This window comes from Syngnathus scovelli, chromosome 7 (genome assembly GCF_024217435.2).
Source record: "Syngnathus scovelli strain Florida chromosome 7, RoL_Ssco_1.2, whole genome shotgun sequence".
Classification (NCBI taxonomy): domain Eukaryota; kingdom Metazoa; phylum Chordata; class Actinopteri; order Syngnathiformes; family Syngnathidae; genus Syngnathus; species Syngnathus scovelli.
This window is the reverse complement of record NC_090853.1, coordinates 17533435-17549050: the sequence shown is the minus strand read 5'-3', so window position 1 is coordinate 17549050 and position 15616 is coordinate 17533435. Positions and strand designations below refer to the sequence as shown.

Genomic DNA, 15616 nt, shown 5'->3' with positions numbered 1-15616 from the left:
TACAAAACTATTGAAATTAAAAGGGAAATGACTTTATAATGAAAAAATTGAATTTGTTTTCCCTTTTCATGATGATATATATATATATATATATATATATATATATATATATATATATATATATATATATATATATATATATATATATATATATATGTATGTATGTATGTATATATGTATGTATACATACATCCATTGGCCCTGAACTGGTTGACAGCCAATCGCAGGGCACACAGAGACGAACAACCATTCGCACTCACACCTACGGGCCTATGTTCCTACGTTCCTACGTTCATAAAATTTCAATTATGAACTATAAACTGAACAAGTTCATTTTAAAATTTATGAACTGAACTTTTATTTAGTTTAGTACCGTATTTTTCAGACTAAAAGTCGCTCCGGCGTACAAGTCGCATCAGCCATAAGATGCACAATGAAGGGGAAAAAAAAACTATATAAGTCGCACCGGAGTTTAAGTCGCTTTTTGAGGGAAATTTATTTGACAAAATCCAACTCCAAGTACAGATATGAGCCAGCAAAAACAGGCTAAACGTTACGGTATGCTAGCGTGACATAAACACAAACGAGGAGCTGAGAACGGGCCTGACGTGACATTAACAGTTATTCAACTAACTATAACATAAATAATATGTTTATCAAACCATCTGTGTCACTCCAAATCATTGAATCCATCGATCGAATTATTTGTCCTTTCTGTAAACAATGCCGCGTGTGCGGCGCGCCGCTGACGTCGGACTCGTCATCAGTTGCAGTTCAAATTATTCCACAGGCCCATATAACGATAAATAAACTACATATCAAATAACTATAACGTAAACAACAATTTTATCAAACCATCTTTGTCACTCCAAATTAATGAATCTATCGATCAAATTCTTCCTCCTTTATGTAAACAACGCCGCGTGTGCAGCGCGCCGCTGATGTCACTCTTGTCGTCAGTTGCAGTTCTAATTATTCCACAATTAAAAAAAAAAATTATCAAACCATCTGTGTCACTCCAAATCATTAAATCCATCGATCAATTTCTTCATCCTTTATGTAAACAACGGTGCGTGTGCGGCGCGCCGCTGACGTCGGACTCGCCGGTAGTTGCAGTTCAAATGATTCCACAGTCCCATATAACGATATATAAACTATTTATCAAATAACTATAATATAAACAACAATTTCATCAAACCATCTGTGTCACCCGAAATCATTAAATCCATCGATCGAATTCTTCGTCCTTTATGTAAACAACGGCACGTGTACGGTGTGCCGCTTATGTCGGACTCGTCGTCAGTTGCAGTTCAAATTATTCCACAGGCCCATATAACAATATATAAACTATATATCAAATAACGATAATATAAACAACACTTTTATCAAACCATCCGTGTCATTCCAAATCATTAAATCCATCGGAATCTTCGTCTTGTGTCACTTAAAAAAAAAACACAAAAAAAAAAAAACCCAGCTGTTGACTCCGGAACTACGTGCACCACTGATGTCATCCTCGTCGTCAGTTGCAGCTCCAATTATTACACATATCTACGTATGTAACTATATTGTAGCGTTACCAAAGTACCAGGCAAGACGTGGGTTTGGTAACCGGCTTTTTATTTCACAAAACAAGAGCTCAACACATGAGCCAACACAGTGCTATATGCAAGCGCCCTGGATTGCTCTTCTCATCTCCCTCCCCCCTGCTGCCTTCACGGCCTTGCTAGACAATCGGAAACTACTGAAGTCTAACAACATAGACGTTTCTACTCTAAATAAACTATATGTCAAATAACTATAACATAAATAACAAGTTTATCGAACCATCTGTGTCACTCTAAACCACAAAATCTCCTGACTCCGGAAGTCAGTGAATGAAACTCATAGTCAGTGAGGCTCCAATCATTCCACAGCCACAGTGCATCCTCATGCGGTTTAAAGTGAAAATAACATGTGAAGTGATCAAGTATACTAGTAAGTCAGTAATGTGTTAATGATCAAGTAAAACTTTGTGAATAATTACACATATAAATCGCCCCTCCACTATGAAACTATGAAAAAAAATTATAGTCCGAAATTACGGTATGTAGAAAATGAACTTTCCCAACAGTTAACAGTAGAGTGTTTTTTTTTTAAATATGCTCAATAAATAATTTTCAGATTTCAAAAACATAATCGCGTAAATAATTGCTATTTCAGTGTTGAACAAAATAATCATGATTCTGATCTTTGTTCTACTGGGTGACTTCAATGCTCATGTGGGCAATGACAGTGAGACCTGGAAGGGCGTGATTGGGAGGAACGACCCCCCTGATCTGAACCCGAGCGGTGTTCTATTATTGGGCTTCTGTGCTCGACACGGATTTTCAATAATGAACACCATGTTCAAGCATAAGGGTGTCCATGTGTGCACTTGGCACCAGGACACGCTAGGCCGCAGTTTGATGATCAACTTTGTAGTCGTGTCATCGGATTTGCGGCCGCATGTTTTGGACACTCGGGTGAAGAGAGGGGCGGAGCTGTCAACTGACTCCTTCTTCAGCTTGACGGCATCCCTTACCGCCGGTGTCCACCAGCGGGTTCGGGGATTGCCGCCACGACAGGCACCAACGACCTTACGGCCACAGCTCCGGTCGGCTGCTTCAACAATGGAGGCGCGGAACATGGTCCACTCGGACTCAATGTCCCCCGCCTCCTCCGGGACATGGGAAAAGCTCTGCCGGAGGTGGGAGTTGAAGCTCTTCCTGACAGGGGATTCCGTCAGACGTTCCCAGCAGACCCTCACAGAGCATTTGGGTCTGCCAGGTCGGACCGGCATCTTCCCCCACCATCGGAGCCAACCCACCACCAGGTGGTGATCAGTTGACAGCTCCGCCCCTCTCTTCACCCGAGTGTCCAAAACATGCGGCCGCAAATCCGCTCGGGTTTAGATCGGGGGGGGGGGGCGTTCCTCCCAATCACGCCCTTCCAGGTCTCACTGTCATTGCCCACGTGAGCATTGAAGTCACCCAGTAGAACAATGGAGTCCCCAGAAGGAGCGCTCTCCAGCACTTCCTCCAGGGACTCCAAGAAGGGTGGGTACTCTGAGCTGCCGTTTGGTGCATAGACACAAACAACAGTCAGGACCCGTCCCCCCACCCGAAGGCGGAGGGAGGCTACCCTCTTGTTCACCGGGGTGAACCCCAATGTGCAGGCGCCCAGCCGGGGGCAATAAATATACCCACACCTGCTCGACGCCTCTCACCGTGGGCAACTCCAGAGTGGAAGAGTCCAGCCCCTCTCGAGAGGGCTTGTACCGGAACCCAAACTGTGCGTGGAGGCTAGTCCGACTATATCTATTCGGAACTTTTCTGCCTCGCACACCAGCTCGGGCTCCTTTCCAGCCAGAGAGGTGACATTCCATGTCCCAAGAGCAAGCTTCTGCAGCCGGGGATCAGACCGCCAAGGTCCCTGCTTTTGGCCGCCGCCCAGCTCACACTGCACCCGACCCCTTTGGCCCCTCCCACAGGTGGTGAGCCCATGGGAACGGGGACCCACGTTTCTTTTTCGGGCTGTGCGAAGGCCACCAGATGCTCCCCTTTGAACCCCGCCTCCAGGCCTGGCTCCAGAGGGGGGCCCCGGTGACCCACGTCCGGGCGAGGGAAAACAAAGTCCATTTATTTTAGTCTTCATAAGGGGCTTCTGTGACGAAACCCGAAGAGAATAAAGAGAGTGTGTGTGCTGTGTGAGAGCAGAAGAGAACAGAGCTTGTGTGGGGGCAAGTGAGCCTGAAAGCAAGAGGATGCTCCCAGATAAACAGACCTAAGCTGCAACTCACCGCTCACCAAAGTTTTCACACTATAATTAGAAGGGCCCCCATTTTTTCTCAGTAATTCCAGCTCAAGCAAATGCTTCTTGTGGCTTGGCAAACCATTTGTGGCATACATGTTTTCATGTTTATGTTTATCTTGTTTCATGTTTTAACTCATGTTTTCAAGAGTTAACAGAGCATGGGACAAGGCTCTCTGTCTGTCTTGTTCCAATACTACACTTTACCAAAAGTTGTCACTTTTAATTCTTGAGTTTCTTCTCAAGGTTTCTCATTTTCCCCTGGCAGGTTTTTTTTTTGAGTTTTTCCGTGTTGAGTTGGGAGCTTAAGATCAGGGGATGCTTTGAGAATAATTGTCAATTTTGGCTATGTGAAGCCCTTTGAGACTGTTTGTGATTTAGGGCTATACAAATAAACTTGACTTGACTTGACTTGAGTTCACTTCATGTTGTAGAAGCAAAAATTATAGAGAAAATTATTTTTGACAGTGATATTCCATGTTCTTCTATTCAATTTCTATTTATTCCCATTTACATTTCTTTGTAAACACACACACACGCACACACAAACACAGACACACTTCAGTTGTTGGCCTTATCATGATTTTGTTTTGGTATTTGGTGTTTTTTTTTTCTTCTATTTCCCCAATCAACACTTTCTAATATTTGACAAATTCAACATTTTAATAACATTTCATTTTGCTTTGTAAAGGCAAAGAGACACCAATGAGAAAATAAAATCTACACATTTTGCATGGTTCTTGTGATATCTAATACACTTATACACTCATTAGTATAAAGGTTATGGACCACTGTTGTGCGGCACCGCTGTTGTGCGGCACCGCTTTGCGCGGCGGAGGGATATGTGACCAGACACATGGTCACTGGGGAGGAGAGTTGTGTGTTGATCACGTCCGTCCGCCTGGCAAATACTGTCGCACGAACAAGAGACACAATGGGATCAAGACGGACATTGCTGGAGAAAGCAAGCTTTTACACACAAACCCTCTTTATGGAGGACAAAAGCTTTTAAGTCAAAGGCAGTCTAGTTCTTAATGAAGGAAATGGAGCTGCTACAGCTACTGTAGAGGTTTTATCCGGCCACTAGAGGGCTCTGGGCTACAGTTGATGACATCTTGTTGCTTCACTCTTTTCAGTTTTTTTTCTTTCTGGGTCATGTCTTCTCCGGAGCTGTATGTGTACCTTGTATTGCATTGCCAATCAAAGTCAAAGTCAGCTTTATTGTCAATTTCTCCACATGCCGAAGACACACAAAGAAACCGAAATTTCGTTCCCCCCTATCCCACGGTGACAAGACATGGCTCACAACAGACAAACAAGTAAACAAGTATAACAAAAGCGTGCTGAATAAATAATGAGTAAATAACACAACAATAAATAAATAAATAAGAGGAGCAGGAAAAAAAGAAGCAAGTGCGCGTACAGCAGACATTCCCGAAAATAGCGCAACAGTGCCGCACGCTACGCAGAAGGGGGTAGCGAGTTCAGGGCCCTAACAGCCTGGAGAAAGAAGCTGTTGGCGAGTCTGGTGGTGCGGGAGCGCAGGCTCCTGTACCTCTTCCCAGAGGGCAGAAGGTCAAACAAAGAGTGAGCCGGGTGACTCACATCTCTGGCAATCGAGGTTGCCTTGCGGGCGAGATGGGAGGTGTAAATGTCCTTCAGGGAGGGGAGCGAAGCACCAATAATCTTACCAGCCGTATTCACTATGCGCTGCAGGGCCTTCAAGTTCTGTTCAGTGCAGTTACCACCCCAGACAGCGATGCAACTGGTGTGGACGCTCTCAATGGTGCCACGGTAGAATGTAGACAGGACTGCCTGAGGAGCACATGCACGCCTGAGCTTCCGCAGGAAGTACAGGTGGCGCTGAGCTTTCTTTGCCAGTGACGAGGTGTTTGCGGACCAGGAGAGGTCCTCACTGATGTGCACTCCCAGGAACTTGGTGCAGCTCACCCTCTCCACCACAGCACCGTCGATGATCAGCGGCAGGTGTGTTGTGTGACCCTTCCGGAAGTCAACAATGATTTCCTTGGTCTTATTTACGTTCAGCAGGAGGTTGTTGTCCCTGCACCACGTGGTCAGAAGGTCAACTTCCGACCTGCACCGAGTCTCGTCGCCCTTCGTGATGAGACCCACCAGAGTCGTGTCGTCAGCAAACTTCACTATGCGGTTGTCGCTGTAGGTCACAGTGCTGTCATGCGTCAGCAGGGTGAAGAGCAATGGACTGAGCACGCAGCCCTGGGGGGCCCCCGTGCTCAGCGTGATGCTGGCGGAGATATCACCCCTGCAAGTGGTACCATTTTATTTATCACTAGTTGTGTTTTGCGCATGTTTCCCTCAGGTTAAGTTTATTTGGTTATTGCTGAAATTTATTCGTGTTCCAGTGTTTGCGGAGCTCCTCCATCTCTATCAATAAACATTGTTAATAAAAGGTATGCGTCCCCAAAGAACCACCTCTTTCCCGACAATCCTCTTTGTGTTCGTATATTCTCTCGCAAATTCTTTCCCCTCCCTGATGGACATATACAACACCCGGTGCGTCAGCAGAGCTCACAACATTATCAAAGACAACACACATCCCGCCTCCCAGCTGTTTGAACTGCTTCCTTCTGGGAGACGCTACAGAGGCATTCGAACAAGGACTATCAGACTGAAAAACAGTTTCTTCCCAAGAGCCATCACTGCTCTGAACTCTGAGAAAACAACACCAGCTACAATACTCCTTTAAAAACTACGTGCAATAACTATTTATTATTTACTTTCTGTACAAACCTCATTCATGTTAATACATATACCCACATAGAACATACTGTAAATAAGATTTTTAACCTTCATTCTTAGACTAATTGCTATACTGTAAATAAGATCTTTCACTTTTATTTTTCTCCAAATTTCGTTGTACAACTAAGTTGTAAAATGACAATAAAGGGCATTCTATTCTATTCTATTCCATTCTATTCTATTCTAAAAGGTAACATAAAAACACTTGCGGTTAATAGTCCGGTGTGGCTTATATATATGAACAAAACAAGATGTTCCCCTTAATTTTAGCTGGTGCATTTTACAATGAGGTGCGGTTTATATTCCAGAAATAACAGTAACTGCATTCTACACATTTTTCATTTGTACAACAATCATTAATACAACCATAGAAATGCTGAAACATATTTCTGTCATATATGTTTATTTCTTTTAGGAACGCTACTTTTGACTGCTGATATCCTTGGTCATGATTTTCACATCTTCCAGATCCTCACCCACCCATGGGTATCTTCACAGAGTGCTGTTCGCCATCTATATACATTACACCGTGGGGAGACTGAAGCAAAGGTCTTTGCAATATTTTTTATTCTTACTTCCTTGGTGATCTATTTACATTCAAAATGTCTGCACTGGAGGAATCTCTTTCTTTAAATTGATGGCAACCAGATATGCGAACAAAGCTGGTCCCAAGCCCGGGTAAATGCAGAGGGTTGCGTCAGGAAGGGCATCCGGCGTAAAAATTTGCCAACATTTCTCATAATGCGAACCCAGGGAATGCTGATGTTCGCTGTGGCGACCCCTGAGGGGAAAAGCAAAAAGGAATATATGAATATTTACGGCTGACTAGCTCAATCAGTAAGTCACATGACTTACAAACGGGAGACCCGGGTTCGATTCCCGGCAGGGGCACAATATGAGCGATGAGCGATTACCTTACCTTGCTTAAGGACTGTGGGTCCTTAAGCAAGACCCTTAACGATACCGCCTACCTCAGAGATAATGAGAGTACAAGAAACGAACGACATGCCGACTCAGACGTCGCCCGGACAAACAAGGTCTGCGTCAGGTGCTGGGGAACCAGAGCACCCTGATGAAAAATGGGCTACTGGAACAAGACACAAACGAGAATAAGGATCTGTTGGAATGCTACTACTCCAGCAACCCGAGCGAGAGTGGTTACATGCGGAGAATGCGGGAACAATCCCCACAGTCAACACTATCGGCCAAGCAACTAGTAGCTCAATGTTCCAATATCCATAAATGGCACCTGCTATCACAGCTCGAGATTGATGAGATACAACACAAATGCCATAGCGAAGGTCAACCAGAGCACCAGGTCAGAGACGAGTTAAATCCATGTACAAGTCCAGAGGTTGGGTACGAAACCCCAATAAGCACAATCAAGCTGAACGAGCCTGACCTGACCTGAAGAACAAGATCACGGTGAGAATGAATGCTCGGGAACCTAGATACACACTGCAGAGGCTAAGTGAAGTACCCTCAGAAAGTCTCCTAGAAGATGTGAATGCAGCACTGACAACAATTCCTACGGCTACCATCACTGAAACCAATGAGCTGATATACACCTCAGCAGCAGTGATCCTAGAAATGCTTGGCTACAAGAAGAATGACCATATGCGACCACAACAGTGCCCACCATGGAAGAGAAGGCTGGAGGCCAAAATCAAGATAGCACGGAGAGAAGTGAGCCAAATGACAGAGGCCCAGAAAGGTGCAATGAAAAAGCAAGTTCCCAAGAAATACATCCATATGCCCATACCTGAAGCACTCGAAACTGCCAAACAAAGACTCCAAGCCTTGGGCCGCCTAAAGAGGTACACAAGAGAGCGTCATGGTCTGGGGCTGTATGAGTGCTGCTGGCACTGGGGAGCTACAGTTCATCGAGGGAACAATGAATGCCAACATGTACTGTGGAATACTGAAGCAGTGCATGATCCCCTCCCTCCGTAAACTGGGCCGCGGAGCAGTACTCCAAGACGATAACGACCCCAAACACACCTCCAAGACGACCACTGCCTTCCTAAAGAAGCTGAAGGTGAAGGTAATGGACTGGCCAAGCATGTCCCCAGACCTAAACCTTATTGAACATCTGTGGGGCATCCTCAAACGGAAGGTGGAGGAGTGCAAGGTCTCCAACATCCACCAGCTCTGTGATGTCATCATGCAAGCGTGGAAGAGGATTCCAGTGGCAACCTGTGAAGCTCTGGTGAACTCCATGCCTAAAAGAGTTACGGCGGTGCTGGAAAATAATGGTGGCCACACAAAATATTGACATTTGGGTCCAATTGTGACATTTTCAGTTAGGGTGTACTCACTTTTGTTGCTAGCATTTTACACATTCATTGTTGTATTTTGAGTTACTTTGGAGTAACAATACATTTACTTTGCTACCCAAGCTCTAAAGCAGGGGTCGGGAACCTTTTTGTCAGACAGAGCCATAAATGCCCATTTTTTTAAAATAATGTTCCGTGAGAGCCATACCATTTAAAAAGAACGATAGGTTAAATACAATTGAATGCATGTATTTTAATTAAGACCAATGATTTTTTGAGTACTAACGTATTCTTTTTAATAACGTTTTTAATGTCGTCAAAAGAGCCATATCTGGCTCGCGAGCCATAGGTTCCCGACTCCTGCTCTACAGTGACGACTTAACATTGTCTCAAATTGTAATTTCTTCAGTGTTGTCCCATGACAAGATATAATTAAAACATTGCAGAAATGAGAGTGGTGTACTGACTTTTGTGAGGTACTGTATATAAGTCACTTCGGAGTATAAGTCGCATTTTTGGGGGAAATGTATTTGATAAAATCCAACACCAAGAACAGACATGTCCTCTTGAAAGGGAATTTAAAATAAAAATAGAATAGGTAACAACAGGCTGAAGGTACGGTATGTTAACGTTACAAAAACACATAAACAAGGAGCTGAGAACGTGCCTGATGTAACAAATTAAGAGTTATTCAAATAACTATAGCACAGTGTTTCTTAACCTTGTTGGAGTTACCGAACCCCACCAGTTTTATATGCGCATTCACCAAACCCCTCTTTAGCGAAAAGAAAAAAAAAATCAAATTCAAGACATAGATGTTTTTTACTGGTGCAAAAAATGAGCCGTGCATGATCATCACCTTGTTCAAAGAACAAAACCAACACAATGCATGAACTCAGAACACACACTTGCAAATCATTGTGCCTTTGCGAGAGCAGTCCAGATATGCAGTATCACGAACTTACACGATAAATCAGGTGTGTTCGGACCCTCGCAGTGCAGGCTCTGCCGAACCCCTGAGACTGACTCACCAAACCCCTAGGGTTCGATCGAACCCAGGTTTAGAACCACTGCTATAGCATAAATAACATGCCAACCAGTTTATCAAACCATCCGCGTCACTCCAAATCATTAAATCCAATGAAATCTTCATCCTCAGTGTCACTTATAAAAAACTCCGCTAACCTCGGAAGTAGAAGATGCAGCACTTTCTCTTCTCCGTGGCTTACGTCAGACTCATCATCAGTTGTGGTTCCAATTACTCCACAGGCCTAGAGCGCACTCATGCAGTTTAGTGTGAAAATAACATGTGAAATGATATAATGTGTTAATAATTTCACACATAAGTCGCTCCTGAGTATAAGTCGTACCGCCGGTCAAACTATGAGAAAAACTATGATTTATAGTCCAGAAAACACAGTAATCACAATGGACAAATTATATATTGATGGAAAGTTATTTGGAGACAAAAAAAATTACCCATTGGCTTACTGATATCCTAGCTTTACACACGTCATTTAGCACCTCTTTCACAACACTGTACATACAATGCAGTTAAGTAAGTTGTTTGGTTCCTGGTATTGGTATTGCCTGTCTCTCTGTCTTTGGTCTTTGTATCTGTGTTGTGTTCATCTTTGTCCATTGTCATTTGTCTTTTATTGTACCGTATTGTTGCACACACTCAACACAAACACACAAATACAAACACCGCCACAGAAACAACAATTTGCACACAACAAGAAGCCCTAAAAGTTACATATTATGCAGCTCAAATTGGTAACCTGGAATTTTCGTGGGAAAGAAAATGAAGGTTCTGAACTATATCAATAATATACAGGCTGATATTTATCTACTACAAAAGACTCATCTTTCACGGGCAAAAAAAGATAGTTTAAAAACAAATTAATTTACTTATTCCTTTTCTCCATCTTATAACTTAAAGCAAAGAAGTGTATGCATCCTGACTAATAAAAGGGTACAGTTTGTTCTCAATACAACAATTTCAGACCCTGAAGTACGTTATATAATTGACAACAAACCACTTACAATGTTTATGGCCCAAACGCCGATGACCCCACCCCCAGTTTTTAAAGATAATTTTTTGCTTCCATATCCAATCTTACTATCTGCCCTGTAATCATACGACTTTAATACAGTAATCAAGATAAATCAAGAATGACCTCTAATAGTCATGTACAATCCAGAAAAATAATACACCAGTTCATGAGTGATTTTGGTCTTGGTGATGGTTGGAGGCAACAACACCACATCACCAGAAATATAGATTTAACTCACCTGTCCATCAGTCTTACTCCCGCATTGACCTTTTTCTGGTCAGTAATTCAATCATACCAAATATCGCAGACACAAAAATCCTCCCAATAACCATTGGTGACGAGAGGTGGGGGAAATTTCCGATTCTTAGATTAATTGCGATTCGGCCATGGAAGAATCAAGAACGATTCGCAAACATCCAAATTCCGATTATTTAAATATGCCAAGTAAAACTGAATTAAAATACAGTAAGTGCATTCTCCGAGACGCTATGCGGAACGCACCGAGAGCACAGTGGCACACTCAGCACACTTCCGCAGTACACTCCTCTAGAAAAAAAAAAAAAAAAAAAAAAAAAAACACGGCTGAGCCTGAGATATTCAACCCATTTCGCCAAGAGGTCCGACCTGCTCCTAAAAATTTAAAAGCAGACATGTGGAATCATTTTGGATTCTACAATGTTGACGGAGGAAATTAATTGGACAAAAGCTATGTTGTATGCAAGATTTGTCGCACTAAAATAAAATACTTTGGCAACACAGCGAATATGACAAGTCACACAGCACGATTCCACCCTACAGAGGAGGTGGGAAAGCCGGCTGCTGCTGTTGCTACTAGCAGCCAGAGAACAATTTAGGACGCTCTGAGTAAGCTGCCAAACACATCGCAAAAGGCCAAGCGAATTAGGAAAGGCATCGCGGACAATCTGAACATTTAAATATGTAAACTAAAGTGCAATCACATTTGTAAATGAATGGCTTCTGGCTTTTTTAAATGTAAATAAACCAATCTACTGTGAAAAAACAACAAAATTGCAATAACTGCATTAACCATCAAAGTGAAGTCTAACTGTAACTGTAGTCTTCAAACAAATCTGAATAAGGAAAAACATTACAATAAAATAATACAAACTGCTACCGCTATTGTTGGGGAGCCTGAGGACTGTATAGGTGGTTGGCTCGGATGGTTATGCTCTTTTCGCCCCTGGGTGTCGGTCAGAACACAGGAGGGATGACATGGTTCAGTTTTGATTGCTTTACTCAATTACTGGCAAAAAAGTAACAGGCACTGTGGCTCATAGGGGCATACAGGCAAACTGGCAAAAGGGTATAGGCACACGTTTGGTCGTATGGATGTGAGAGCAGATGTGTGTAGTGTGAATAGGTGAGTCTTTGGGTGTGTGAATGTGATTCTTGTGTGTGATTATTGTATGAAGCGTGTGACGGGTGTGTGGTGTGTGTGTGTGTGTGTGTGTGTGTGTGTGTGTGTGTGTGTGTGTGTGTGTGTGTGTGTGTGTGTGTGTGTGTGTGTGTGTGTGTGTGTGTGTGCGTGTGTGTGTGTGCATGTGTGTGTGTGCGTATGTGTGTGTGGTTCTGCAACAGACAGAAATAAGTCAACGCTCAACTTCTGACATCACACGACACTAGTAGACGGCACACATTACATAACTAACTGTGCGTAACGTTTCCGCTATATTAAATAACCATAAACCATAAATTAGTTGCCGTGCCGCTGTGTAACGGCTGTAGTCATGCGTGTACGCCGTTCGAGGGAAACTTAAAGGAGCGCGCTGTCGCTATCAATCAAACGGCGCTCACACGAAACAAACCGCGATCAGACAAACGGCACAACAGTAGACAGTAGTAACAATGAAATGTATATACTCACTTTGTGTCAAAGACGCACACGATCACAGCAACATAATCAGTCGATACCAGCAACCTATAACTTACCGCTGCGCACAAGCTCCAACAATTGCGATAAGCTGAGGTAACTCACGCGAGACTTAAGGCGCGGTTACATAACTTTCCAACATTTTAACATCAACATAGGAACCATTTTTACAGCTATTTTTCTTTTTCTTCTTTGTGACAGGGGTTCGCTTTTAAAGATATCTGGCGCCATCTAGCCTTGTGAATGGGTATAATGTCTAGACCCCGAATGTAAGACGACCCCACTTTTTCAGTCTTATTTCAATGCATAAAACACCGTCTTATATTCGGGCCAATACGGTATATATACTGTATGCGTGTGTGTGTGTGTCTGTATGTGTGTGTGTGTGTGTGTGTGTGTGTGTGTGTGTGTGTGTGCGCGTGTGTTTGTGTGTGTGTGTGTGTGTGTGTGTGTGTGTGTGTGTGTGTGTGTGTGTGTGCGCGCGCATGTGTATGTGTCATAGAATAAGGGATACATAATGCATTATAGAAACCAAGTACTATATTGTTAAGGATTTATATAACACTTTGCAGTAATACAAATATGTCCGGGTTGAGAGGGTGGAATTTTCTTAGTCGTTGCAAGTAGTATCGTATTTTTTGCACCAAAAGGCACCCTCATTGAATTTTTTATTTTAGAAATTATTTCATATATAGGGCGCACCGGATTAAAAGGCGCATAAAATAGAAGCTATACTGCAGCAAACTGAGGTTGACTAGGGTTGCGGTATGCATCCACTAGCGTTTCTCAAACTATCTCCTATAAAATGATCGGAACTGACTAAAGTTCGATCTAACACATTGGTACTGCGTACTTGTGTTTCCCTTCCATATCAATCCGTAAATTTACTCGAAACATTAACGGAGCAGCCTATTTTGAGATTAAATAGCCTCGTGTGTATAGCAGCTATCATTATAGCATTAGCCACCGGCAAACTCCATGAGCCTCAGCAAAGTGTCATGGTAGCCCCCTTAAACAATCACATTTCTCAAACACTCTCCCATAAAAGTGATCAGAACCGACTAAAGACTGATTTAACACAATGGTGCTGCTTATTTATGATTCTGTTGGATATTGATCCGTAAACGTACTCGAAAACATTAACGGAACAGCCTATTTTGAAATGAAATAGCCTCGCGCGTACAACAGCTATTCAGTGACGCCCCCTGACCACGGTTGCCGTAATGCTGGGAAGCGATGCGACCTTGCAATTTACTAGTCGTACTAAAATGTACTGAAACATTTTAGCAGAGCGCTGTGTACAACCAGTATGGATCAACAAATTCATCAATTGATCCATATATAAGGCGCTCTGCATTATAAGGCACACTGTGGTTTTTTGAGTAAATTTTAAGTTTTTAAGTTCAGCTAATAGTGTGGAAAATACGGTACTTCCATACGCTTGGCAATGCATTTTGACATTTTGTGAAACAAGCCAATGTCTTAATATTTTATGTTGCCATATTGGGTTTCTTTGGGGAAAAACAAATGACACAAAGAATCTTGCTTGAAATGTTGCTATATTTCTACAAACCGAGTCAAGATTCTTTGTCGGTCAATAACATTTTGTCTGTTAAAATGTTTGCTATGTTGCTTCTGATTCGTCAAGACAGATATTGCCATCCTAACAGCATCTCTAATTGACTTGGTCGGGCAGTTCATTTATAAAATGAAATATTATACTGTAAACTAATGCACACTTTGATAGCATTTCAAAAACCATGGTAATAATTGTTTTTTTTCCCCATTATTTTTATTAGGGTTTGTAATCCACCCCTTCAATGAGTCATCAAACGACATGAATAATTCACAAGGCCTGTAGATAACAAATAAATAAATATATGCCATGTTTGCGGTTCTTACCATTACATTTCTACCACCATCTTTCATAATTTGTATCAGGTTCTTCTTCTGCAAAGCAGTCTTTACAACTTGAACTCTCGTCTCGACTGACATCTTCAATTTAAAATCGATTGTGCAGCAAAATTCCCCCAAATCTGTCAATGTACTGTACTGACCTTAACTCTTAATTAATTAGAAGAGGGAACACTTGATGGTGCAATAGCAGTTTTGGCAGAGAGCTTTATATATTAGTGACAACTGTTTCTTGTCTTCATGTAGGTCCAGGACATGTGTTTCAGCCAGGATAGTCGTTGGGTGGCTATCAGCACCCTTCGCGGTACTACCCATGTATTTCCCATTAACCCCTACGGTGGTGTACCCTGTTCCCGCACCCATATGTCTCCACGGGTTGTCAACCGGATGTCACGCTTCCAGAAGAGTGCTGGGCTGGAGGAAATTGAACAGGAGCTGAACAGACTGACAACATGTGGAAATTTAGGCGGAGGGAGCATTGGAGGTGTTGTCCCTGTCCTAGGTGGAGGAGGAGCCATTGGGGGTCGCTGTAGCCCCATACTTGGTCTTTCCAGTAGCCCATCAGGGTCTCCACTTCATGGTGAGAAGCTCGGATGGGGGGCAGTGGGGCTTGTGTGCGTGCGTGCGTGCATGTGCCTGCGGGTGCTGTTAGCTGGTGTTATAGTTGTTTTGTTGGAGATAATCTGCTTTGCGATGTGCCCATTTTTTTTAAATCCACAGTTTCATCTGTTGTGCAGATCAACTACCGTATTTTCCGGACTATAAATTGCTCCGGAATACAAGTCGCACCAGCCATAAAATGCCCCAAAAAGTGAAAAAAAACATATATAAGTCGCTCCGGAGTATAAGTCGCATTTTGGGGGGCAATT

At 42.9% G+C, this 15616-nt stretch overlaps 1 protein-coding gene across 37 annotated transcripts in view; it reads left to right on the top strand.

Annotated features, from left to right (window-relative positions):
• The window catches only part of bcas3 (BCAS3 microtubule associated cell migration factor), a 287913-nt gene that overhangs the window by 172547 nt on the left and 99750 nt on the right, over positions 1 to 15616 (top strand). For 36 of the 37 annotated variants that reach the window (XR_007482725.2, XR_011087061.1, XM_049725724.2 and 33 more), the window contains 2 exons: positions 7025 to 7158; positions 14994 to 15327. The exons of the other annotated variant lie outside the window; for it this stretch is intronic. Coding sequence is in view for 34 of the 36 variants with exons in the window: in XM_049725724.2 (XP_049581681.1) it covers positions 7025 to 7158; positions 14994 to 15327 (468 nt within the window). In the remaining 2 variants the exon portion in view is untranslated. The remainder of the gene's footprint in view (positions 1 to 7024; positions 7159 to 14993; positions 15328 to 15616) is intronic. 37 annotated transcript variants of the gene reach the window in all.